This window comes from Naegleria fowleri (assembly GCF_008403515.1).
Source record: "Naegleria fowleri strain ATCC 30894 chromosome Unknown tig13, whole genome shotgun sequence".
NCBI classification, from domain to species: Eukaryota; Heterolobosea; class Eutetramitea; order Acrasida; family Naegleriidae; genus Naegleria; species Naegleria fowleri.
This window is the reverse complement of record NW_025407945.1, coordinates 306,255-331,856: the sequence shown is the minus strand read 5'-3', so window position 1 is coordinate 331,856 and position 25,602 is coordinate 306,255. Positions and strand designations below refer to the sequence as shown.

Here is a 25,602-nt window from a genome sequence, read left to right as displayed (position 1 = left end):
AGCAAATATAAAGTCACCACGAATTTGAAACTAAATATACATACTTGTTGTTATTGGTGCTGTTGTTGATGTTACGACCTCCAATACTGAGCCCATCGGTGAATGTTTTCCATTAATTGAGGGAAGAGTGCCTTTTCACTTTCATTGATAATACTTTGCATGTATGCGTTGGCATCTTGGTCATTCAAGTCAACCCTGAATTTCTCTTGAACTTTCATGATATTCCTAATAGGATCGGCTGCTGCTCCATGCTCAATGTCTCTAATGTTTGCGTCAACCATGAGAATAAACATGTTCAAAATTAAGTGAGCTGATTTTCTCAGAATATTGTAAGCAGTCACACACAATTCTTTGAATTTGATGTAACCCTCGCTCTTGCTTCCTCCCATTCCTTCAACCATTTCCTTACACAACTTCATTGGTGGTGGGAACGGTTTTGGATCTCTTCCCAAAATAAAGCCAAAATCAATATGGAACAAATGACCTTGATGAGTGATTAGCACATTGTCCAAGTGACGGTCACCAATACCCAAGATGTACGTGATCACACAGTAACCAGCACAACTCTTAACAAAGTTTTGACATGCATTGTGAAAGTCTTCATCCTCTGGATTGTGTTTTCGAAGCCATCCTCTTATATCGCCTTTATCAATGACCGTAGAAATTGCCGCACAGTTAGGAACACACTCCAAACAGCCAAAACTTGGGCTGAAGGCCAATACAGAATAAGGAGTCAACTTCAAATCCAAACCGTTATTCTTCAACAACTTGTCCATGAGCAATATAAGCTGCATGACCAACTGATCTTGTCGCAAGTCGTCTCCAATCTTCACAATAACACTATACTTCTTTCCCTCAATATCTGAAAATGGAATCATGAGAGGGCTTTGAGCGCTCTTGAAAATTGTTGAATCTTCTGCAAATAATCCATTCACTTTGACTTCAGGATTAAGTGGAATTGGCAAAGGCTCCTCTGGATAATTTTTTGAAATGTTTGCAAGGAAAATATCGTTCCATGTTAGTTGTTCCTTGCTATCGGATTGAATAAATGGGATTTCTCCTTTTGCTGACAAAATCTTCTTGAAAATTGTGATCTTTTCTGGTCTTGAAATTTTCAAACCCTTAATATAGTAACCAATTTTGCTGAGCGTATCCACCATCCTTCCCTGTCTAATAATCTTTTCAAGGAATAGAGGAGAATTCTTTTTGAGATGAATAAAGAATTTGTGTCTGAGTTCCATGAAATGTTCACCAAAGTTTGGATCTTCAGTTTCAACAGCAAGATACCAATTCAAATTGTTTGCAACATGGAAATTTACACTTGCTCGTTCTAAAAGGAATTGAGCGAGTTCTGACTCATAAAGCTTCACCGAGTTAACTTCGACCTCATATCTCAATGCTTGAACTAATTGCAACAACACATCCAAAATTGCTGCATCATCCGCTTTTCTCAAAATTTTAACTGCATAATCTCTGACCACTTTTACATTCTTGAAAAATCTGGACAACAATTCAAGTGCGTCGACAGTATCAATTTCAGACCATTGTGGAATCAACTTTTCAGCCTCTTTCTGTTGTGCCAAATAGTTCCAGTCAACACATCTTAAAAACTTTGTTAGTGCTCTCTTATTTGATCTCAAGTAGTATCTGTACTTCCATAACAAACTTTTATCCTCAGTTGACATTTCATGAAGAGGAGGGTAATCCAAGATCTTTTGAATCTTTTTTGTTTCAGTCGCATTGGGTTTGAGATTTGTGTCGATAAGTCCACTCGAAAGATTGATGCTCAATTTCAAGTGCTTTTCTTCCGCCAAGTTTGTTTGTTTGGCTTCTGGATCGTCAATGAATTGGTATTTAGTACTAATGGTCTCACTTCTAAAGTGATCTTTTGTATCTTCTGCATATTTCACTTTTGTCATGGATGCTGCTATCTTTGGTGTTGCAATATTATTTGGTAACATTAATCCAGGAAATCTAGTAAAGCCAGAGTAGAATGAGTATGGCATTTCCTCTGATGTGTTCGATAAATTCGATAAATAATCAAAATCTACTACTCGTCTATCAAATGATGGTAATTCAATGTTCAAGAATGTTTCAATAGAGCTCGAGTGAAACTTTTTCTCCTTCAACTGTTCTTTCCGATTATTTGTAAAGCGGTCTAACCAAGCTAAATTAGAAGATGCAGCATACGCTCCTTCAGAATTGTTTTCTACAATAATACTACCATTGGAGCTCATTGGAGCAAGGGTAGAATTGGAGTTGGGTTGATTATTAGTAGCAGCATTGTTTTGTGAGTTGGCTCCTGCAAAGAACTTGTAAAGATTGCTGTTCTTTGGAATGGTATTGCTTTGACCCAATATGTTTTGTTGCTTTGATTTGGCTTCAAACTTTTCAACCATAGAAAGTTCGTCTCTACATGCTTTGGTACTATACTTCTCATTAAGTATTTCGTCAACGCTCTTGTGTGGAAATAGAGGAATTCTATATTTACCAGATTTCAATCTTCCTTTCTTTCCAAAGAGTGGTAAACAACTACTACCTATTGTCACCATTTGAGTTGGAGAGTAAACATCATAAATTGTGAAACAAATATTTGCTTTGGAAGGGATTTCATTAAATTTAATTGGAAAGTGAATCCACTCTTCCCATTGTCTTCTGCCTTCTTTTAACACCACATGACTTGTTAAACTTGGTATGCACAATGGTGTTCCATCTTCAAAACAAATTTGACACTCTACAATCATATCTGAGAATGGACATCCGATGAGAGACTGATATTCATCATCATCAGCTCCGTATTTATGGTAATAATTTGAGAAATGTTTAAATAAATCTCCTTCTAGCCATCCGCTATTGTTAAATTAAACATGGAGTGTAAACAATATATAAACATTAAAATGATCTTACATTTTCACTTGAAAAGGTTGAATCTCAATTTCTGAAATGTTATAATAATATTGTAAATTATAATTATCCAAATTTGCTGACAGAGTCTGTTGTTGCGAAGGTGATGTTTGCTGTGAGAGGGAGGCATTATTCTCTTCCACAGCTTGATCACTCGTCATCACGGAATCAGCCATTGTTGAAACATCATCGGAGGTGGTTTGTTGTTGTTGAGAATTATTGTTGCTACCATTGGTAACAGGTGTAACATTACTCGTAGAAGTAATACCACTACTGCTACTACTTGTCATAACATTGCTTTCATATTGAGCTTGTTCTTCGGAGTGGTGGTTATTTTCATCCATCAGCTGATGATGAGCCTCTGCTGCTGTTGGAGGTGTTGGTGAGGAGTCGATCATTTTTGCAGTTTTTGAAATTCAAATGAATTTTCCAATTCTTTCGAGTGGTTGTTGTGTTGAGGACACTGTCTCTTTCCATGACTTGAATTTGGGTTCAGAGTTTTAAGGCAGAGAGAAACGAAAGAGCAATCGTGTGAATTGTAGGCTTTTTACCACAAGTCTTTGGATGGTTTTGATCAAAAAGTTATTGATGGTCAATTACCAATAATAGCACTCAAACAAAACATCAAATACACCCAAAAGAAAATCTCCAACATGTTTTTTGACGAAGACGAGATTGAGAATGCTTTCTTTCACGATACAACAACCAATGAACCACATCAACATTCGGAGGACATGTTGTATTCGGAGGAAGAAGAATTTGCAATGAAAATTGTAGAAGAGATTTATAGAGAACGATCGCTGCATGATCAGCAGATGATGCTCTTACAACGAAAGCGAAAATTATCGAATAGTAACAACTCTGGTGCTTCCTATAAATGCAGTGTTTCCTCTTCTCTTTCTTCTCCGTTGGTTTTATGTGATGATGAAAAAGTATTATTGAGTCATTTACCATCACGACGAACACATGATAAGGTTGATTGGAAGGAGTATTGTGACATGACGATGAGGTGAGTGATGTTTGATTCTTGCGGATGGTTTGCTTAAATTTATGAATTCGTATTTTCATTCGGTTGGATGGATCATCAAAAACTAAATTGTCATATTTAAATATTATTTTATTAATATTTCGACAATTTACAGGCAACAATTTTGGCTTATGGGATTGGATGAAATGATACTGTGGATTATATTCAAAATCAAACATTGCATCATGGTGCTGTTGCACAGAGAATAATTTGAAATCAAAATCTCATGTGGAATTAATCCGTTGTCACAACTGCTTTGATTTGCTGAACAATTGTTTCTACAGTAGCCAAAGCTAAATAATTGTACCAATAATTGTATATATTTCAAACATATAGAACAAATTTATGAATTGTACATTCACAATATTATAATAACATATAATAGATCAATAGGTTGTAAACAAATGTTAAATAAGAAATCACATTCAGTACTTACCGCCATTACCTTTATCCCCACAAGCTAACAATTTTGAAATGGGTTCAATTATATACACTCCCAACTCATTTTCTAGAATAGAGAGTTGTCTAGATGTGAATGGATGTTCCCACATGAGCGTGTTCATTGCTGGTGCAACAATAAAAGGTGATGTCTTAATATCCCAAGCTCTGGCCACACATGTCTTGAAATGCAAGTATTAAGGTGACAACTTCCATTCTCAAGCATAACTTACTAACAAATTATCACAAATTCCATTCGATATTTTAGCAAGAGTATTACAATCTAAGGGAACAATGGCGAAAATGTCAGCCCATTTTCGGAGTTCAATGTGCAAGACAGGATCTCCTTTCTTACTCCACAATTTCCATTCATTTTCATCAGTGTAACATTCTATGGAAGGGTCTATCTTTAATATTTCCTCTCTTGTCACAAAATGTTGTGCTCCCTCTGTGAGAATAATCCTAATTTTAAATAAATTTTCTGTATTTAATTGTTGAATGAGTTCCGGTACTTTAATAGCAGCAACCGATCCAGTGACTCCAATAAGCAAATGAATCAATTTTTTATCCTCTCCGATGTTACCGTGGTGATTTGATACCAATGATTCATCTTCCTCGATCAGACTCTTGTTGGAAATATGAAATCGAGGTTTGTTGAAGGCTCTTGTCGAAGAAGGATTTCCGAGTTCTTCTGATTTGATCATTTTTATTTGAAAATTATTATTATCACATAACGGTTCTTGTTGAACATGGAATTGTTTAGTGAAATAATGTGCATGGTTATCATCAACATCATGATGAGTGATTCAAGTGATTCACACATGTGCGTGAACAAGGACCATTATAGACTACTCCAAATCCACAACGACCTTTCCAATCTTTCTCCAGTGAATAATCTTGGCGTGTTATGTGGAATTTAATGCATTCCCTTTTCCTTTGTTTCAAATACTTTTAGTTGACCTTCACAATACCACTGTACTAACTTTTGTGTGGCTTATACTTCCTTAAATTTGTAAAAGTACACGACAATGGAGAGAACAAAGAGAATCAATTCAACAGGGATGTAGGGTGCCGTGGTGGAAAAATTCAAAATATGATACAATTCCATTGGTGTCAATGGATGGGAAGTAAATGTTGTGTTAGTGACATTGTTGGAAGATTGCTGCAGTTGGTGGTAGTCAAAGGACATGGCGAGGTAATACTTTTTGGCGTTTGGTTTGAAGACAAGATTTGAAATATAGCTCTGAAAAGAAAACGAAGAGATACAGAGATAGGACAGTGACTGAAATGATTATCTTTCCCTTTGTTGGAGGCTAATAAACGACAACCCGTCTTAGATAATGCACTACATATATGTAATCGATATATTTCTCCAGACCGATAACAAGCGTCCTTTGTAGCACACGAGGATGCCAAATTTGTTCGGAAACGAAATGTGGGAGCCAACCTCTAAACCTGAGTGCTGTTACCAACATGTCCAAACACACAAGATCCTCAATGGACTATTCCAACATAATATTAAAGATATTGATTCTTTCTTTCGAGATGTAGAAACAACGAAGGAACTATTGCATTTTTTATTTCATTGTAAACTATATTGTCATGTTGACTATGATTTTTTTAAAAATTGTTTGAAAAAAAATACGCCAAAAGTACGTTCATATTCACACGTTTCTTTTCTTACCTCTGGCTTTCTGTGTAATTTGTTACTCAATCTTTCTTCTTTCATTCATATCAGAACACTCTGAACATGTTCACTTCTCTCAGAAAAGTCAAGAAGGCTAAGGACCAAGAAGTCTCTGACCTTGAAAAGCAAGTTGCTCAAGCCATTTTCGATTTGGAAGTCTACTCAAAGGACTTGAAGGCTGATCTTCAACCTCTTGTCTTCTCCAGCGCTCAAGAAGTTGCTATCGGTAAGGAGAAGCAAGCACTCATTATCTTTGTTCCAGTCCGTCAAATCAAGGAATGGAGAAAGGTCCACGGAAAGGTTGTCAGAGAATTGGAGAAGAAGTTCAACGGAAAGCACGTTTTGATTGTTGGTCAAAGAAAGGCCCTCACCAAGCCATCTGATCCAACCAAAGTTCACAGACCAAGAGCTCGTTCTTTGCAACAAGTCCAAGAAAGATTCATGGAAGATGTTTGCTATCCAGTCGAAATTGTTGGTAAGAGAACTAGAACCAGAGTTGACGGTTCCAAGCTTGTCAAGCTTTTCCTCGACAACAAGGATAAGACCAACTTTGATCATAAAATTAAGACTTTCAACAAGGTCTGCAAGAGATTGACTGGTAAGAAGGTGTCCTATGAGTTCGCCAATGTCTAAATGTTCAGCAATTTGATCCAAACACATAATAAATATATAAAATTCTTAAACTTGATGTTATGAAGAGGAAATTGAGCTGACAAATTTATCACTGAAACGTATATTCAAACAGAGGCAGCGTTTTATTCTTCCTGTATTGCAGGAAGGGAAACAATCAAACAAAAACTTGAGTTTTCTCGGTACAAAAAAATGAGTGAAGTCAAATCCCTATATGAGTCTTCGAGAGTCTCATCGTCTTCCAGCACCAAAGAAATTTGCATCACCTCCACTCATACCGAAGATGCAACATGCCATATTTGGGATTTAAAATCAGGACAAGTTTTAAATTCTCTAAAGAGAATTCGGACCAATCATGGATGCATTACTTTCATTCCCGAGCATTTATATCTCATTGCTTCTCAATCCGATAAGGGAAGAATTTTTATTTATGATATTAGAAGAGAGCAGCCTCTTTTTGAATGTCCAGTAGCAGAAAAAATTACAAGTCTTGTTTCGTATGGAGTCTATTGCTTTGGAGGTGGAGAGAATGGTACCGTATATATTTGGAACATTTTGTCAGGAAAATTATTGAAAATATTTAATGCTCATTTGAAGTCTATTACTGCCATGGATGTTAATAGTGACTTCTTAGTTACAGGATCTCTTGATACTTTGATTCAAGTTTGGAATTTAGCAGAGTATGTTTTCTTTAAATCAGCATTATTTTTCAACAAATTGATATTGAACTTGCTCTAATTAGTTTGCTGGATATCAGAAACGAGGGTGAAAGACAACAATCTCCAATTTATTCTCTTTCCAGCCATGCATTATCAATCACAAGTGTTCAATTGTCAAAGAGTAGTCACACCAAATTGATTACCACCAGTTTAGATAGAACTTGTAAAATCTGGGATTTGTCTTCTGGTATCGAAATTTGTTCTATCGTTTATCCGTCTAGTGTTCAATGTGGATCATTAAGTGTTAACGAACAAGAGTTATTTGTCGGCTGCTCAAATGGATGTGTTTATCAAATGTCTCTCTATCCACACAAACCTCAATATATGGATGAGAATGAAGTGAATGATGAGAATAACTTGGAGGATTTTGACCCATTGTTGAGTGGAGGAAAAATGGTCGTCAGTGAATTAGGTTCTTCTTCGAGTGGAACAAAAACTCTAACACTTGAGAATGATACATCGAGCGATCACTCTGTGAGTAGGGGATCCAAGTACTCATGTTATACATTTAAGGCGCATAGGTAAGGTGAATTGATTCAAAACAAATTGACATGATCATGTTTTTTTAACTGTCCATGATAGCAATTCAGTCACGACATTAAATTTATCTAAGGATGGTCTGATTTTAGTTTCTGGATCCAAGGATGGAAAATTAATTTCGTGGGACGTTCGATCAAGACAACCACTGATCACTTTCAAGAAACACTCTATTTCTGCAGATAACGAGATCACCAATTGCATTATTGACACAATTAACATGACTCAATTTTCCACTTTCCATAACAATGAAATCATCAAGACTCAACAAGAACAAAAACAAGTAAGAAACACTTCAACTCTTTCTGTGAAACCTTTTAAAAAGTTTGTGGAGACTCAACAGAGTTTTTTGGAGGTGAATTTAGTTTCTGATAATTGGAATTGTCTTTATTCGCATCCTGATTTTGATTTGACCCTACAAAATCATTTAGTTTCCCCTCTCCCTGCTTTGCCATCATCCATAGCTCATCAGTCCCTTCATTTAGTGAATTACAAGCCAAAGAAAGTTTCAAAGGGAATCCAAAAGAAGGATGCTGGTTATGCCAAGAAGGTATTACAACTCACTAAAAGGCTTGCTGATATGGAGCAACTGTATAACCAACAAAAAACTTTGAATGAACAACTCACAGAGTTACTTGAGGAAAAATCCAAAGATGTCAATCCACCAGAATCCAATACAAAAGCTACGCCCCAAAAGAGTGGAAAAGGGTTCTTTCATAGAAAATTCCAATGAACTCCCAAATAAAGGGTTCAACATCCTTTATTAAGGTAAAAAGAGCACTCTTGAATGGTCGGATCAATATATTGGGAAGTGAATTCTTTAGAATCGTGGTGGTTAATAGCGAACAATTTTTGGCCAATTTTTTATGACAAGTTGGACAACACGTATTTTTGTTGTGATCTTTGTGTGACAAAAGAAATACGGGTATTTCCAAACACGTCAGTGATTATACTCAGCTCATCACGAGTCGTTACAGAGTCAAGTAAAATCCCAGACACATGGACGAGTATTCAGCTTCCCATTCTTCAAGGTCTAAAATTTCAAGATCTGACATTAATTCTCTTGCAATCAAAAGATCATTCATTCCACTCACAATATATCCTCGATGTTTCTTACACATGGCCATCGAATAGAATGCTGTGGCCATATTTTCCTTCACATTTTCAGGTGTTTCTTCAGGTGTTGAATATTCCTCATAAATTCCATCCAAATAGATGGAAAAATCAATGATGGCTAAATCATACTTTTTCCAATCGACTAAACTCATTCCTCTATTTCTGTAAGTGTCAAGAATATCAGATTTGTCATTTCCAGACTTTTTGAACAATTCAATACACTTTGTGTACCATAGCACTGAGTTGGAATGGTCTTCCTTAAAAGAATATGAAAAACCAAGGTTGTGAGAATATGAATGTTGAGAGGCATCGAGTTGATAGGCTCTATGAAAATCAGCAACAGCTTCATCGTACCTCTCAAGTGAAATATAGGTAAATGCTCGATTGTTTAGAATGAAGGCCTCTTCTTTTCGCCAACTCAACAGCTCACTCGATCGTAGAATATTGCAAGCTTCAAATTCTGTTTCAGGAATTTCTTGAGGATTTGAAAATTCTTGTGGATACACTTGGTGACGTGGAATAATGTATTTTGTCATTAATGTGTTATAGGTTTCGAGAGATTGAGAATATTTGCCCATGAGCTTGAGTTGAAGGGCCTTATTGTTGTAGAGAGTGGTGAGATCAGTATCGTCGTGGCTGTCATTGGAGCAAATACATGAGAATGGATTTTTCGCACACTCAATTTCAAAACGTTCACTCAACCAGCAATTTTCGTCGAAATGTTGCTCATGAAGACGTTCATGTAAGGCAATAGAGTGATCTAAAACTCGTATTCTTTCATGATAATTTAAAATATCCCTCAAATAAATGCTATATAAAATAGTGTTTCTATAATTTGGAAAGAGTTGGAAGGCATATTTCACACATGAGTGCGCAAGTTTGTGATATGTATTACGTTCTTTCGTGGAGTTGCATGTGCTCGCGTAGGACCAAAACAGACTTCCACATGTGGCAATGATATTCTCAATAAATAGGTGGGATGGAAGTTTCAGTTTGTTCTCACAATCGCATGAAGCAAGTTGTAAATTTCTATACTTCTTTGCAATGTTGCAATAATTTTCCTCACCACCGTATTTCATTAAATGTGTTTTGTACATTGAAAAACATTGTTTGATGTCTTTTCTCGCCATTTCATAAATTAGTTTTACAGACAAAGGTGCATACTTTTGTTTTCTTTCTTCATCGTCTATTTCTTTTTCAAAAGCCATATCTTCTAATTGTTCACTCGAAAATTTCTTGTCAATGTCTCCAACAATATATATGATATCATATAAACAGGATACTCTATTCTCAAGTGCTTGCATTTTCTTTAGTGTTAATAAAAACTCATCGTCAATATTCTTTTCTAAATTTTGTAACACATGAGTAATGTCACTAATTGCTGACATGGATAATTTCAGATCTACATTATTGGTATTTTTCGTTGAAGTTTTGTAAAAACCTCGGGCTCGTTTCCAATAGCACATACAATGTTCCTTGCAACATGAAAACTGGCCAATGATTTCATTGAAATCAGATTCGTCAAAAATTATCCCATATCTGTCATCCATATATTCAATATATTCCAGCTGCTCTTTTTCTCTTTCTGTGAGTTCATTCTTCCAATTATCCTTATTTTCTAGATACTTCTTTCTGACCTTTGCCAAATCCTTTAAGAATTTATGTTTAACCCTGTCGCAAGTCGCAATAAATTCTTGCGTGACAACTTTCATTTTGGTGACATTGCTCACTTGAAACAATTCACGAGTATTTACAAGTTTTTCTAATTCTATTAAAAATTGAGAAGGTATATACTGAGATTCCTCTTCTTGGCCCATCTCTCGATTATTTTCAACAATTTCCAAATGAACCAATTCAGAAAGTAATTTTTCATTCCACAAAGGAAGTGGTTCTCGTTTTTCTCGTCTTCTAATTTCATTATTTATCTCATTCATAATATTAAATGCCTCTTCATGTTTATCATTTTCATCATCTGTATCGTCATATCCACTCGAACTCGTTGTTGTGCCAATCGATGAGGATGAGGATGATGATGATGAATTTTCAATCAGTTCTTCATTATTGCTATTATGACTGAGCATGGTTGTGAACGATGACTCACCACCACTCTCCTCATTAATTATCGTTTGGCCATCTCCACTTCCTTGCACGTGTAACACGGAGGCATTCGGTTGGCATTGCTTTTCTTCGGAGCAAGTGCATGAGAGAATGAGTGGAGAGTCGCAATCATTGCGAGAAGACATTTTTTTTAAAGTTTTTTTTAAATTTTTTTTCTGAAGTTCGAATTTGAATGGAACGCAATTAAAGGACTTTTAAGGATGCGAGCAAAAAACACACAATGAATTCATGTGCTTTTTATTTCGACTTTTACATGTGGCACCACAACTTTAAACTCGATTCTTAAGGTTTCTGTCACTTTCCAAATAAGCTTTGGCTCTGGCATTGCTCAAAATATGTTCTCTCAACTTGGGAAGTTGTGGAGCTGCTTTGACAGGATCCATTTTGAGTCTATTTTCAACAAGGTGAGCAATTTCAAACAAGTACAAATCTGCCCAAGTGAGCTTTCCAGTCAAATATCCACCATTCTTTTCCAAGAAACTGTTCAAACCTCTAAAGATGTTCTTAAAGGTTCCCTCTTCAAAGGTTTTGGTTTCTTCTTCCTTCTTTTCTTCTGGAGTTCGGAAAGCAATACGAATGAATCCTTGGAAAATGTCTTCCAAAGCGGAGACGAATTCCTCAGTTTGAGTGGCTTCTTTTCTATCGGTTGGGTACAATCCACCTTCTTGTGCCAAATATCTTGCAATGGCAATGGTTTGATACAAGTTTTCTTGATCGTTAAGCTTGAGATATGGCAATTGGCCGTAACGAATGTGTGGCTTATGTTTTGGCCATTCTTCCGATGCGATACCAGTAAATTTGTAAGGAATGTTGGCAACTTCAGCGACCAATTTCAAAAAGTCCTATTTTCATGATCGAGCATTGGTGAGTGTGAATGATTGGAATATGGTTTGTGAAGAATTTGTGATTGCAAGTCAAATGTCAAATCAGTATCAATATGGATGTGATCAACAGTATGGATTAGCTAATCCAGATTGAAAAACACTTACAGCTCTTCCTTGTGAATTAAAGTAAACAATTTCGTAGACCATGGTGTTGTTGTTGATGATGTGTTGTTTTGATTGTTAGGAATTTGTTTTTGTTGATGAAAATCGGAAATCACTCCTACTCTATTTATTGTAAAATGTTGAATGGATAAACCGCACTCACCTGTTTGTGCGCCCTCTTAGTTTTTGAAGCTGGCACCATCCAATCACAATTTGATATTGTAAACTGGTGGATTCAAAAAAGAGCTCTCGCATAAATCAAGTGTATCAAGCATCGACGACAGTCGCGAATCGTCGCTTCTGATGAGTTGTGAGATGAATGGAAAGTTCGAGTGAATAGAGGAATTGAATAGATACAACTCTAATTGCCACAGCTGTTGATTAGAAGTGAGAAAACTATTCGTTATCCACAACACCAGTTCTTTGAGCACAACGTAGTTTAGCACTTCTACTTCTCACATTTGTTTCAATCTCCTCTTCATCAGGAGTCACTAATTCCTTTGTTACCTTTTTAAAGTACAAATGATTTTCCTTAATAAATTCTTTTGCGATCCGATCTTCCAGGGAATGATAACTCACTACGACCAATCTTCCTGTATTGAGTTTTAAAATATCTCGTGAGGCCTGTAGAGCAGTAGCCAGTGCACCCAACTCATCATTCACATAAATTCGAATGGCCTGGAAGGTTTTGGTGGCAGGATGAATTTTTTTCTTTTTTCGATCACTGAATGGTGTGATGCTTTCAATAAGGTTCGCCAACTCGAGAGTCGTCTCGAATGGTTTCACATGACTTCGGTAATTCACAATGGCTTTTGCAATTTTGGATGCATTTTCATCTTCTCCAAATTTTGCAATGATCATTCTCAAGTCCAATTCTGACATGTTATTAACAACTTCTCGAGCTGTTGGGCATTGATCATCCATTGCATTCATTCTCATATCTATGAATGGTAGATGTGTAATAGTGGCTTGAATGTTCAACAAAATACTGACCTAGTGGACCATCTCTTAAAAAGGAAAAACCTCGGTGTCCATAATCTAATTGCATTGAGGAAACACCCAAATCAAATACAATTCCATCAATCACATGTGTACCAATTATTTTTTGTTTTGCATCTAAATTTGGTATAATTTTTTCTTCCACTAATTGTTTCAAATTTCTAAAATTCACACCATGCACCTCAAGTCGTTCTTTCCCAAATGTGTCATGAATTAATTTTTCATGTTGCTGAATAACAGGATTGCTGTAATAATCTGTATCAATTCCAATCACTTTAGAATTTGGATACATTTTCAAAATTTCTCTCGTGTAGCCACCCGCTCCAAAAGTTGCATCAATAAATAATAATTGTTCGTGTTCACTTTTATCATGATTAATCTTTTTTGCGGATTTCTTGTTTCCTCTGGTTGCTATGTGCTTTCTATGTTGAGTTGTTATTTCAGAGTTGATTGGTTCGAGCTCTGATGATCTCTTTAATAATTCACAGCATTGTTTGACAAGAACAGGAACATGGTTTTCGTAATGTTTGGTAGTGTTGAGAGGTTCTTGCAGAGTTGGATTGTTTTTGATGTTTGAAGTTGAGAACAACCGATTGGTAATTGTACTACCAATCGAATAATTTCCGATGCTGATCATTGAAGCTTTCATTAATGAAGATTGATGATGATTATTTGAACATTTGTGAATGTAGGAGAAACACCGTATCCATCGAAACATTTTTTATGCTTTTTTGACTGTGGCAGCCAACTGGTCCAGCGTTCGAATCCCAGGGGTTGCTGCTGTTATCGTGAGCAGTTTAAACACCTTTACTTCCGGGGTTCCTGCTAGGAAGTCACTACGTATCTTACGTTCGGCTTGTAAATAATGTACATAAAACCATCGAACAACGTTTATCATCGAATAAACCCATCCCTGAATTTTTTATGCTTTTTTGAATTATCTCGTAAAAATGTTGTGGGCATTTGATTAGACCACTCTGAATTACATCTTGTACGATTGACGAATCAAAAATATTACCACAACCATGTCGAGTGTTGTTCACACAAAAACAACGGCACAAAAAACAAAACAACAAGACAAGAATCAAGATAAAAAGCAAAATCCAAAAACTACCAATCAACAACCGAACAACAGCAACAACAATCAACAACCTGGCAAAGATAAACAATTCCCAGGTCAAGGTCGGAAATTGGGAGACTGAGATGATGAAACCAAATCGTCGTCAATATCGAGGTTGATATCTACACCAATTTCTTGATGCAAATTCTATCGGAAGGATGACTCTGATTTCCCATTTCCCATGTGTATGAAACAGCAAATGCCAAATAATTTCCTGTGCAGTTAAATGAAATTGCAGAAATGCTTGTTTCGAATGGACTTGTGCTATTCAACTTCTTCTTGTTCATTCGATCCCATAGTGCTATTGTACCATCACATCCTCCTGTAGCAAATATTTCATACTTTGGATGTGTAGCAATCGTATTTACGGGATATAAAGTTTCTACTTGTTGAGCAGTCTTTGTTCTGTGACATTTGAAGGCATAATTATTTTGCATGTCCGCTTGTTGAATATGTTTCACTGCAATTCTACCTTCTAAAGAGCCTATTGCAAATGAGTTACTATCTCTGAAACACTTGATGCACCTCGTTTGATGTTTGAGTCCTGTATTTTGTCGTGTTGTGATTTTTAGAGGAGATCTTTGTGGATCTTGTCTTAAGGCGACAACAAATACCAATAAATCCTGTGTCCCTACCAATAGTTTTGTACCATCTGGAGTGACGTCCATACAGTAAACTTTCTTTTCTAAATCAAGGGTTTGAAGGCAAGTATTCTTAGAAATGTCCCATAATTTCAATGTGTTGTCCCAACTTCCTGTAATTACCCAATTAGGTTGATTAGGGACCACAGAAACACACCTGATGGCAGAGCGATGAAAATCGGAGACCTGACCAACCAATGATGCATCTCCAGTTTTTAAATTATATTTCATTAATTTGCCCTCCAAATCTCCACTAAAGCAATATTGATCATTCACAGAGAAGCATCCGGAGAGAACACTCTTAGCGTGTTCATATTTTGAAACGATTGTGTTCGCAGTTACATTGTAGATGCGAACTGAGTTATCCCAGCTTGTGGCTAGTAAGAGGTCAGGATTGTGTGATGAAAAGTTTAAAGATGATATTCCGTCTTTGGGAGGGTCCTTTAAATCAATTTGGTCCGTAGAATATTTGGGATTGATGATAGCAGCACTCATACTGGCAAGGCTTGAAAGAAATTGTTGTGTGTGATGATTCAATTTTTGTTTTTTTATGAAATAAAATTTGAAGGGCGGGAAATTCTCTTTGCCAATCCTCGCCAACACCTCTATCATTCCGATCACACTCATTACTTGCTTGATGGTTTAGGCTTGCTCGATTCATAACTGAAGGCAAATACTCCTGCAAAGCTTAAAAAGACACCAATCCAACCAAAGGCAGTGAAGGTCACTCCAAAGAACAAAAAGCTTACTAGAAGTGTCAATAGTTTGTAGGTGGCATTGGCAATAGAAATTGAGGTATTTGAAACAAGTTTAAGAAGGAAGAAGTAGGAGAGGCCGATGGAGAAACCGAAGCATGATGTGACTACAAGGGAAAGCCAATCACCAGAGTCAAAAGACTTGAACATGGCGTTCACATCATCAAAATTTTCCTTCATCAAGGAAATGGTTATTAACATTGGAATTGAGAGGAGATTTCTTGCAAAATTCATTCCTGTTGGAGTTTGGTTTGGTAGCCAGTTATTTAAAAGCCTCTTCTCGGCAATTGGAATGACCACAGAACAAGCAGTGTTCAAAATAACCCAATGAAACCCATTCCATTTAAGGGTGACTAGAAAATGTTTCAATATTAGTGGTCGTCTTAAAGCGTGTGTACACACGTCAACTACTACTTACAATCTGTAAAACTATAAAACACACTTCCAATAAAAACTGAAAGTAAAGACAACCGAATCACATTGTTGGTTTGATATCCGAAAAATAAGGCTTCTATAATAGCTGTCAATAAGGGAACCAAATTTCTTGTTACTGTTACCAATGGAACACTGACAATTTTTAAACCCTCAAGTGAGGTCCAAGTCAGTAAGACAAAGAAAAAGCTGGTTGGTAACAAATATACCATTTCTTTCATGTTAGGCATTTTGAACGGTAAGATGGCTATCCAATCGAATAAGATAAACAAAAACACGCTGAAAATGTTCTGAAGAGTAATTATGATAAGGGGAGAGGTGAACTTCATGGACAAATACTTGTTAGCAAGTGTGAGAGTAATAGAAGAAAGGCCTTGAACTCCAATCCAAAACCAGGCCTTTGAAAAGACTGAATCTGATTTAACGAGAGTGAGATAACCTTTAAAGCTACCTCTATTTGCATTAATCCATTCACTCATATCCGTTTTGTCATCAATTTTAGTTGTGTTCATCAGTAATGAATAATGAACGGACTCACTAGATGGAATTTTGAATTTTTCCATGGATGCAATTTTCAAGGCTTCAATTGTTTTAAAGGTTCCCGATGACTCTAAATCAAGCATCACGGACTGACCTAGGAGAGTTTTAATTTCAATCGTGTTTGGAAATGAAGAAGTGTCCGTCATGTGATGATACCGATTTAATTAGTCAGTGTGATGATGAAGATGATGAAGTGATCGGAATATACTTGTTGTTGTCGGAACTACACACAAGGTCCCAGTATGAGAGAAAGTGAGGGTTGGCAGGAAGATGAATTTGGTCTCAGGTCGAATTGGACAAAAGTTTCAGCAACAGACAACAGGTGTGTATGGTGAGGTTCCTATTTTTTTTGGGAGTCGTTGCAGCAGTAAAGTGTGACCCAACCGATCGATTGAGAGGCTCTCTTGGGATAACTGTCTTTTGTTCGATGATGACCACGCTTGTTGGGGGTTTAGGTAAACGAAGCGTGGTCATCGCCTTTTGAAAGAGAAAATTTGCGACAACAATAAGATATGAAATCATTGATATTTATGCAATGTCGCATGACTTTTCATTAATAAAGATTCCCCAGTTTTGGATTGCTTCATAGAAGGAAGAGAAGCGACTTCGTCCTTTCTTTTTCTTTGCTTTTTCAAAAATTCGCTTCCAATCCTCAATCAGGTTTTGTTGGACTTGTTCTGAATATTTACGCATTTTGGCACTCACTTCCTTGTAATATTCTGGAGTTGCCTTCTTCAATTTGTGATACAAATCTTCGAATGAGTCGTAAATGATGACATGTGGCCACTGATACAAATCAGCAAAATAATTCCAATAGCGCACACTCTTTGCATCGACATCATTATTTGGGTCCATGCCTGATGAAACTGTGGATTGAGGATTTCTGGGAAGTGGAGAACCTCTCGATGGATTCTTTGTGAGAACCATGTGCCATGTCTTTTCAGAGAGAATTCGATATTTGAGATGCCATCTCGTGAGTAAATCCACGGATGGAAAATAGAGAGGAATTCCCATTCGGTAATATTCAAAAAAGCTCATGACTGATAATTGATAGGGAACAATCACAATGGCAGGATGGTTCACCAAATCTGAATATTCATATTTTGGATACAGCGTACGAATGGGAGCTAATTTCAAATCAAATTTATCCCTCTTTGATAGTTCTTCTAAAGGTTTGAAGAATTCAGATGGAGTGATGGAAAGACGTGAGGGACCAATTAAAATTTCCTTTCTCATTGGATTACTATAGGTTGCCATATCTGCTGCATATCCACAATAGCTATCAACTACTCCAGCCTCCAATCCTGTGAAATAATTAAAGTATTTTGCATCATAGAGATTATTTGCAATAATTGAGTTGGGTCCTCTGAAGAACATTCGACGAAGATTATCATTTAAATTTTTCCATCTTTCAGGTTGATGTCTCCATAATTCGTATCGAGTAGTGAGGTAGAGGACAAGAGGAACATCGAATGCCATGTACATTTCACACATTGCAACATTGTGATCACACATGACAAGATCTGCCTTTTTAAATTCAGGATCATCCACATAGGCATCATAGAATTGCTTAGCTATTGGTACAACACATTCATTTTCACCTTTTGCATTATCTGGATTGAGAACTTTCAAATCTTTGGCACATGTATTTGTTAATGCGCAATGTCCACTTAGAGATTTTTCAATAATGTTCACTTTAATGCCCGTCTTCTTTTCAAAAATGTTCTTCATGAAATGTTTCAAACAATGAATTGGAGAAATATCTGCATCACATCAAAATTGACATGGTTGACACAAATTCAAGAAACACGGAAAAAGTGTCATAAATTCCAATAATCAGAAAATAATGATGAAAAACTCAAAATGAAGACTTACGGAAACTCGTGGACCATATAGTCACTTCAGAGACTGTGTCTCTAGTCTCTCCTTTTTCATTCAGACTCACAAGAGGAACGTTTTTAGCCTCGGGTTGGGCGACCTGTGGTTCATCATGGCTCGGTGTATGTACATGAAGTGAAAGTTGGATAACAAGTAAAATGACAATAAATAAAATCACAGTCCCTAATATTATATATTTTAATCGTGATAACGATGATGCTTTCTTGAATCGGGATGTATTCACATTGCTTCCATAGGCTGGAGCAACAGGTGTTGTTGACGTCATTTTTTTAGTTGACATTCGAACGACATCCACAAACGTTAAACTTTTACTCAAAGATTCGAATCCATAGGTTCATTGGTTGTTGATTCTCGAGGCTTGAAATCATTCGCAAACAATACTGATCGTTCTTGAGCTAGAATGTGTACGACTCGAGTGCAACTTGTAAGATTGTACTTCTTATATTTGACATGGTCTTCACCATGACGACATGTTCACAACCCTTAATGATTTGGAGGAGACTGTTTGTAATATTTAGCATCCACATAGGCTCTACTCTGATTTTGAATAAGTAATTGTCTCACTTGTTCTGGAACTTGAGAGTTTTTTTGTGAATTCGCCTCTTTGTCGTTTGCCATTGGATGAACAACGTCTATGATCTGCAATAGTTTGCATATTCCATTGAAACAGAGAATAATGCAAAATTCATGAAAAATTAAATGTCCAGAAGAATGAACCTCACAACCACCTTACATTCATTACGTCTCTATGCTTACCTCTTCTTGAGATTTGTAATTCTTATAAACTGAATTATACCACATTGTTAATTTAATTCCCCATAGTGTGAAAACAGCTCCAATAATCAACAAGATAAATTTCAGGGGACTCTTTTTGTGTTTTCTCATTTCTACAAACATGGCCTCATGTGATCTTCTCAAAGCTTGCATATCTTCTTTCTTTCTTTTTGCGAGAGACTCCACAAATTTCTTCTTTTCCTCTTCCGAAAGATGTATGGTTCTTACTCGTGGATTGGTTTGATCTGAATGATGACCATTGGTAAATTCTCGTTGTTGTTTTAATATTTCTTCATTACGTTCTTGATGACGAATTTCTGCATCATATTCTGCTCTCTTTAATGGATCCGACAGTGTTTTGTAAGCCTCATTGACTTGTTTAAATAATTCTTCATCACCATTCTTGTTATCGGGATGATATTGCTTAACAAGCTGCAAGAAGGCTTGTTTAATTTGTTTCGGAGATGATGTGCGAGAAACACCTAAAATTTGGTACAAATTGTGATGATGAGAGGGTGAAACCGCTTGCAAATAATATTTGGATGTTTTGAAGATCATGTTGATATTTACAGGATATCGATTATAATTGAATTGGGAAAGAAGAATTAATCAGAGATAAATTATTGCATAATCATATGAATCATAAAAAATTGTTACACACAATGTGCTTGTGTTTGAATTCGGTCTTCGAATGTAATATAGTTCCGAACTTCGCAAGGTTGTGAAGCGTTTTTTTCTGAATGGTCAATCCGCAGATTTATTGTGGATTCATTATCGAGATTCACCGCCATGATTCATCAATGAGGTTACCCTTATCTTGTGACACTGTCAACCAGTTACATAATTCTCTAAAATCAAAAAGTATACTTTTTCTTTTTGGCATACCTGAAACATCCTTTTTGAGAGAAATTTCACCTCGCACAGACAAAAAGATCATTCGACATCACCAAAAATAAAGGTAAATGATTTGGCGCGAATGAGCTCACAGATTTTATGGAGATCTTTCCATTTCTATTGTTGTAAAAAAGTGAGAATCAAGTCCGTGATTGGATGCGCATGTTTTTCCTCTTTGTTCAAAAGCAAGCTGGAGTGACATCTCACATAAACACAATCCTTCAAAAAAACAAAATGACATCTCCAATTCAAACTCGATTGACTTCAGTATGGTTCGTCATGAGTTTGTTGTTGTTTGGTCTTTTTTCAACCAGCGCACTGCTTGCTTCCAGAACATTTGACAATTCTCTTCCATTTCAACTCATTAAATTACAAGAACTTTTTCAAGGCCTTGTCAAACCTTCCTGTTCCTTGACTAAATTGCTTTCTCGAAAACCAATTGATTCAGAACCATCAACTCCAATTTGGCCTCTACAGTTCAACTGCACTCTCGCCAAGATAACCCCTTTCAACCATGAGATTCAGTGGACCAAACCTTTACTATGATTACAAGAACAAGCTTGGCCGATTTGATTTTTTCGATAATTACTATGACATGAATAACTCGTGGGGTTCTATCAACATGACTATCTTATGGATTGATACTGTGGTTTGGTTTGTCTATCCTAAAGTAAAACAATGCACCCTAAGGTCGAAAAACCTTCCATTAATTTCTCCAGATTGGCTCAAGATGACTCATTATGTCGGGAGGACACTCTTCAGAGAGATGTACTCTGATGTTTGGCAGTTTCCCAATGTGGATGATCTTGATGGAATGAGATATTACCACAAAGTGGGGAGTTCTTCTGAAACTAAAATTCCTCTTCGAAGCACAAATCAAATTAATGATCCAGGAGCAACAGATTATTTCGATTTTACGATAGGACCTTCCCATGTTAATTTGTATCAGATTCCAAAGTTTTGCAAAGAATATTGAATAAAAGTCCATTCTCTAGTTTCACTAATCCTCGAGATATCTATTGCGCGTGCACTAATTCATGCAACTTGCCGACGTGTCCATGCAAGGAAATGTTTTTGAAGGTGATGTTAATAACCCATTTCTTCGCTCTCTCGAAGGTTTAGCCTCAACGAGAGTGGCATGAACGACTCGAATGATCCCAAAAAGTCAACATTCAATCTCATTCCAATAACCACCAGAATACATTCGAAAAAATGCTTTCAAAAGCTTACACTGCCATCTCTCAAGCGTTCTCTGAATCACCTCTTTCCATTTCTACTTTGAGCATTGGAACAGGAGCTGCCGCTGCACTGTATGGAGCTTGGAAGATGTATCAAAAATTGTATTCTCCAATAGTTGTAAAGCACCTTCGAATTTTTCCTGTCAAATCATGCAGAGGTATGAATTTAAATCATTTTTGTATTCGATCGGAGGATGATCATAAACATATATTTATTTAAAATGTTTTTCGATTTTTAATGATGATGTTGTTGTTGAACATGGATCTATTTGGTGAATCTGTTTCTTTGTTGTTCAATACACTCATTGCATGTTGAACATGAATACACACAACAACAGGATTCGAAGTGGATGAATGGGAAATTGGTGAATTTGGATTCCTCTACGATCGAGCTTGGATGATTGTCAAAGAAAAGGACAATAAATTCATCACCCAACGTGAAGTTCCAACCATGGTTCTCATCAACACAAATGTAGATCCAAAGACAGGCACATTACACTTGACTTTCCCTGGTATGGGAGCTCAATCCGTGAAATACTTGAAGAATATTCAAGTCAATGATGCAAATGCTGACAGAGTGAAAAAAGTTACGATTTGGAGCGACACTGTCACTGCTTTTGATTGCGGAAATGAAATTGCTCAATGGCTTTCCGTTTGTCTTAAACAAAACGTTCGTCTTGTTCAAGTGATTGATCAATTTACTGATGAAAGAACTGACAAGACCATTGAAATTAAGCATCACCAAAGACCACCAGAAGAAGATGTCATTAGATCTTTTACTGAGGATGGAATTACTATTTCCTATGTCTCTCAGTTTGCTGATGCTTATCCATTCTTGATGACCTCAGAAAATTCAGTTCGCGATTTCAATAAGAAAGTCATTGCTGATCAGTCATCAAATGCAATTTCTGCATTTTTCAATACATTGCTCTATGATTTATTTGGAGCAAATAATTATATTGATAATTGGAATTTCCGTTCAAATATCATCATTTCATCTCCAGCCATTGAACCCTATGCTGAAGAGAAATATAGACAAATTGAAATTAATGGAATACCACTGTTTGGAGTGAAACGTTGCACCAGATGCACCATGCCAAGTGTTGACACTGCAAAAGGTGTGAAGAGAAGTTTTATTACTGACTCACTCAATAAGCATCGTTATTGCCAAGTGGCAGAAGGCACTGTTTTTGGAATGAATTTGTGTCATCAAGAAAAGAATATTGGATCCAAGATTCGTGTTGGACAAGAAGTGAAAGTCAAACAAGTTGCGTTCGTCAAATAAATTTCTGTTGGGAATGAGTTAAATATTTAAAAAGCTTGGTGAATCTCATATTAGCCAAACAATGTTTCTTTTTCATAAAAACATACACGGTGCACGGACTTTGCATTTCTTGTTTTGATTTTTGGCTTGCCACCAAGCGAGTTTTTTGAATATTCGTTTTTCACTCGCTGCCTATGGTCTCTTCCTGTGCTGGGTTTCCTTATCAAGCACTGTGCACCGGTGTATATGTCGTCCACAACATGTGGTTTTTATTATAGGCAAACCAAGCACTTTTTGAGAAAGAGTTGTTCGTGGTTGTTGTTACAACGTTGATGCGTGTTGGCATGTCTCAAATGTCACTCTCATAAGATCGATCGAGGAAGTCTCTCTCTCTCATCCACGAACGAACCACGTTGTGAAAAAATGCCCACCTTTGTGCGTCGTTTAGTGAGCAAGAATAAGAAAAGATTGCAAGAAGACAACTATGATCTAGACCTGAGTATGTGTTTTGTGTGATGATGATTCTAGTTTCTCATCATGTGTTGATGTTCAATAACATTCACCTACTTTTTTGAAATGATTGAATGGTTCGTGTGATCCTTGACATTGAAACAACAACAACTACAACCATCACCAACTATCATTATCTTACCAACAACAACTTATCTCAACAGCTTATATTACCGACAATGTGATTGCGATGGTAAGTGAGATTCGTTTGAATGTTGTTGTTGTTGTTACGGATGAATACAACAACGTCAACACCACACATGACCATGATGATGTTGATTTACCTCACATAATTTCAATAACATGATGTTGTGGAACACGATAACCATCACCACCACCACCACCACAACAACAACAATAATTGGTGCACACACTTGATTTTTCGTTCCAACAACAACAACAACAACCAAAACAACAACAACAACAACCAAAACAACAACAACAACAACCAAAACAACAACAACAACAACCAAAACAACAACAACACGCACCTGCCACTACAAACGAAAATCACAATGACATGTCCAATATAGGGTTTTCCGAGTGAAGGTGTAGAATCGATCTATAGGTAAGCTGTCTCACATATCATCTCACATCATCATCACACACACTCATTCCCTCATACGACCTGTCTCATCACAGAAATCCGCGTGATGAAGTTGTTGATTTCCTTTCCACAAAACATGGAAACAAGTATAAAGTCTACAACTTGTGTTCGGAAAGAGACTATAAAGATGAAATCTTTGAAGGAAGAGTGGGTATGTAGAATTATGACATATTCCAATGTAGTATATTTATATATGAATCTTGTTGTTGTGGTCATGATTTAATTCTCATTTCCAAATGCCCTTCTTGTGAATCCGTTTTTTATCAAATTTCCATATTGCATCTCATTCTCATTCATGATGAATAGCTCGTTTTCCTTTTGACGATCACCAATCTCCTCTCTTTGATTCTGTTTTGGAATTTTGTGTGGATGTTCATGAGTTTTTGAAAGATGGAAAGAATAATGCTGCTGTAGTACACTGTAAAGCAGGAAAGGGAAGGTAGGTTCATTTGGAAGAGTGTTCATTTCTATCATCGTCACCATCATCATCATTACTCACAACAACATTCATATGGACCAAATGATCTTTTTTACAATTATTATTATTCTATCAACAGAACTGGAGTTATGATTTGTTGCTATCTTGTTTTTAGTCACACTTGTAAAACTGCGTTAGATTCATTGCAATATTATGGTGATAAGAGAACAAAAGATTCCAAGGGTGTCACCATTCCTTCTCAAAGAAGATATTGCTATTACTTTGAACAATACCTTAGAAATCAATTTCCAGTGAGAGGTTCTGTAAAATTAGTTCGTGTAGCGCTGAGACAATTCTCTAAATCAACAAAATATTTCATTTCTATTAAGAATTTGAAGAGAGAGGAAGTTTTCACAAGCAAACAAAGTAATAAGGTAGTTGCCAACGAAGAAAGTGTTGTAATAACGCTCGATGATCCAATCGAATTATCTGGAGACTTCAAAGTTTGTTGTGTGAAAAATGGAGTCAATGTATTGAAATCAGGAAGTTTGTTCCATTGTTGGCTCAATTCGAGATTTATTGCAAATTACGTTAAAAACTCTTGTCCTGGTAATGGCATGGGCGTAAATACTTATCATAGCTCATTGGATGACACAATTCCTCTGATAAAAACCATAAGCTTGGGAGCTACATCGGAGCCGAAAGTTTCACCTGAAAACGATGAGAGATTGAAGAATGGACGTTATGTCACAGTCTCATTGGCTAAAGATGAATTGGATGGACCTCACTCAGACAAACATCACAAATCTTTTGTTGAAGATTTTCAAGTTGATTTAACCTTTGAATTGTGCAACATGGACCATGTTGAAGACGATTCATATTTACTTGGACTCATTCCAAAAGAATTTCTTTCCGATGAGCAATCAAAGAGACTCTCAAATTCTCAAACACATAGGAGGCAATCTGCTGTTACTCGAGGCCTTATTATTGACAGTCATGATGATACTGTGGAAATCATTGATGAAACTGCTGACAGTTTGAAAACACCCAAAGCAGAAGATCAACACTTTTTCCAATAGATAGAACATTTCATGTTTCCTCCATATTCTTTCAAAACCTTTTTGTTGTACTTTCTACGATTAAATTAAATTTCAAACGATCGGTGATTGTCTCTCAGAACGCTGTTCTTGCAATCAATTGAAATTCAAGCAAAAAAAATTGTTTCATCATCCGCTTTGGGAATACACAACGTTTTTTTCAGTGTTCTTGAAGAAAAAAATTTGAAAGCAACAACAGCAAGACGTTTGTACCTATTTATTGGGTGGTCATCATCATTATTCTCGGAACCT

General features: G+C 36.4%; 15 protein-coding genes across 15 annotated transcripts; 6 read left to right on the top strand and 9 right to left on the bottom strand.

Annotated features, from left to right (window-relative positions):
* Window positions 1-71: 71 nt before the first annotated feature.
* On the bottom strand, window positions 72-3,302 carry FDP41_012236 (uncharacterized protein; the record flags this gene model as incomplete). Its single annotated transcript, XM_044702733.1, has 2 exons — window positions 72-2,850; window positions 2,908-3,302. 2 exons carry the CDS (start codon window positions 3,300-3,302, stop codon window positions 72-74), a joined length of 3,174 nt encoding a protein of 1,057 aa, XP_044566292.1.
* Window positions 3,303-3,557: 255 nt separating this feature from the next.
* FDP41_012235 (uncharacterized protein) lies at window positions 3,558-4,140 on the top strand (the record flags this gene model as incomplete). Its single annotated transcript, XM_044702732.1, has 2 exons — window positions 3,558-3,913; window positions 4,047-4,140. 2 exons carry the CDS (start codon window positions 3,558-3,560, stop codon window positions 4,138-4,140), a joined length of 450 nt encoding a protein of 149 aa, XP_044566291.1.
* A 25-nt stretch (window positions 4,141-4,165) lies between these two features.
* Window positions 4,166-5,073, bottom strand: FDP41_012234 (uncharacterized protein; the record flags this gene model as incomplete). The annotated part of the gene is made up of 3 exons (XM_044702731.1): window positions 4,166-4,224; window positions 4,368-4,551; window positions 4,603-5,073. 3 exons carry the CDS (start codon window positions 5,071-5,073, stop codon window positions 4,166-4,168), a joined length of 714 nt encoding a protein of 237 aa, XP_044566290.1.
* A 705-nt stretch (window positions 5,074-5,778) lies between these two features.
* On the top strand, window positions 5,779-6,689 carry FDP41_012233 (uncharacterized protein; the record flags this gene model as incomplete). Its single annotated transcript, XM_044702730.1, has 2 exons — window positions 5,779-6,021; window positions 6,108-6,689. The coding sequence occupies 2 exons, from the start codon at window positions 5,779-5,781 to the stop codon at window positions 6,687-6,689; spliced, it is 825 nt and encodes a 274-aa protein (XP_044566289.1).
* Window positions 6,690-6,878: 189 nt separating this feature from the next.
* Window positions 6,879-8,675, top strand: FDP41_012232 (uncharacterized protein; the record flags this gene model as incomplete). Its single annotated transcript, XM_044702729.1, has 3 exons — window positions 6,879-7,366; window positions 7,429-7,926; window positions 7,988-8,675. The coding sequence occupies 3 exons, from the start codon at window positions 6,879-6,881 to the stop codon at window positions 8,673-8,675; spliced, it is 1,674 nt and encodes a 557-aa protein (XP_044566288.1).
* A 238-nt stretch (window positions 8,676-8,913) lies between these two features.
* Window positions 8,914-11,301, bottom strand: FDP41_012231 (uncharacterized protein; the record flags this gene model as incomplete). The annotated part of the gene is made up of 1 exon (XM_044702728.1): window positions 8,914-11,301. The coding sequence occupies one exon, from the start codon at window positions 11,299-11,301 to the stop codon at window positions 8,914-8,916; it is 2,388 nt and encodes a 795-aa protein (XP_044566287.1).
* A 144-nt stretch (window positions 11,302-11,445) lies between these two features.
* FDP41_012230 (uncharacterized protein) lies at window positions 11,446-12,207 on the bottom strand (the record flags this gene model as incomplete). Its single annotated transcript, XM_044702727.1, has 2 exons — window positions 11,446-12,018; window positions 12,166-12,207. 2 exons carry the CDS (start codon window positions 12,205-12,207, stop codon window positions 11,446-11,448), a joined length of 615 nt encoding a protein of 204 aa, XP_044566286.1.
* Window positions 12,208-12,558: 351 nt separating this feature from the next.
* FDP41_012229 (uncharacterized protein) lies at window positions 12,559-13,879 on the bottom strand (the record flags this gene model as incomplete). Its single annotated transcript, XM_044702725.1, has 2 exons — window positions 12,559-13,103; window positions 13,156-13,879. 2 exons carry the CDS (start codon window positions 13,877-13,879, stop codon window positions 12,559-12,561), a joined length of 1,269 nt encoding a protein of 422 aa, XP_044566285.1.
* Window positions 13,880-14,403: 524 nt separating this feature from the next.
* Window positions 14,404-15,417, bottom strand: FDP41_012228 (uncharacterized protein; the record flags this gene model as incomplete). The annotated part of the gene is made up of 1 exon (XM_044702724.1): window positions 14,404-15,417. The coding sequence occupies one exon, from the start codon at window positions 15,415-15,417 to the stop codon at window positions 14,404-14,406; it is 1,014 nt and encodes a 337-aa protein (XP_044566284.1).
* A 131-nt stretch (window positions 15,418-15,548) lies between these two features.
* FDP41_012227 (uncharacterized protein) lies at window positions 15,549-16,795 on the bottom strand (the record flags this gene model as incomplete). The annotated part of the gene is made up of 2 exons (XM_044702723.1): window positions 15,549-16,030; window positions 16,096-16,795. The coding sequence occupies 2 exons, from the start codon at window positions 16,793-16,795 to the stop codon at window positions 15,549-15,551; spliced, it is 1,182 nt and encodes a 393-aa protein (XP_044566283.1).
* A 382-nt stretch (window positions 16,796-17,177) lies between these two features.
* On the bottom strand, window positions 17,178-18,813 carry FDP41_012226 (uncharacterized protein; the record flags this gene model as incomplete). The annotated part of the gene is made up of 2 exons (XM_044702722.1): window positions 17,178-18,412; window positions 18,525-18,813. 2 exons carry the CDS (start codon window positions 18,811-18,813, stop codon window positions 17,178-17,180), a joined length of 1,524 nt encoding a protein of 507 aa, XP_044566282.1.
* Window positions 18,814-19,031: 218 nt separating this feature from the next.
* FDP41_012225 (uncharacterized protein) lies at window positions 19,032-19,880 on the bottom strand (the record flags this gene model as incomplete). Its single annotated transcript, XM_044702721.1, has 2 exons — window positions 19,032-19,187; window positions 19,305-19,880. 2 exons carry the CDS (start codon window positions 19,878-19,880, stop codon window positions 19,032-19,034), a joined length of 732 nt encoding a protein of 243 aa, XP_044566281.1.
* Window positions 19,881-20,730: 850 nt separating this feature from the next.
* FDP41_012224 (uncharacterized protein) lies at window positions 20,731-21,192 on the top strand (the record flags this gene model as incomplete). Its single annotated transcript, XM_044702720.1, has 1 exon — window positions 20,731-21,192. One exon carries the CDS (start codon window positions 20,731-20,733, stop codon window positions 21,190-21,192), a length of 462 nt encoding a protein of 153 aa, XP_044566280.1.
* Window positions 21,193-21,428: 236 nt separating this feature from the next.
* FDP41_012223 (uncharacterized protein) lies at window positions 21,429-22,739 on the top strand (the record flags this gene model as incomplete). The annotated part of the gene is made up of 2 exons (XM_044702719.1): window positions 21,429-21,612; window positions 21,793-22,739. The coding sequence occupies 2 exons, from the start codon at window positions 21,429-21,431 to the stop codon at window positions 22,737-22,739; spliced, it is 1,131 nt and encodes a 376-aa protein (XP_044566279.1).
* A 402-nt stretch (window positions 22,740-23,141) lies between these two features.
* FDP41_012222 (uncharacterized protein) lies at window positions 23,142-25,332 on the top strand (the record flags this gene model as incomplete). The annotated part of the gene is made up of 6 exons (XM_044702718.1): window positions 23,142-23,217; window positions 23,393-23,421; window positions 23,762-23,796; window positions 23,871-23,986; window positions 24,142-24,274; window positions 24,393-25,332. The coding sequence occupies 6 exons, from the start codon at window positions 23,142-23,144 to the stop codon at window positions 25,330-25,332; spliced, it is 1,329 nt and encodes a 442-aa protein (XP_044566278.1).
* Between the last annotated feature and the right edge of the window lie 270 nt (window positions 25,333-25,602).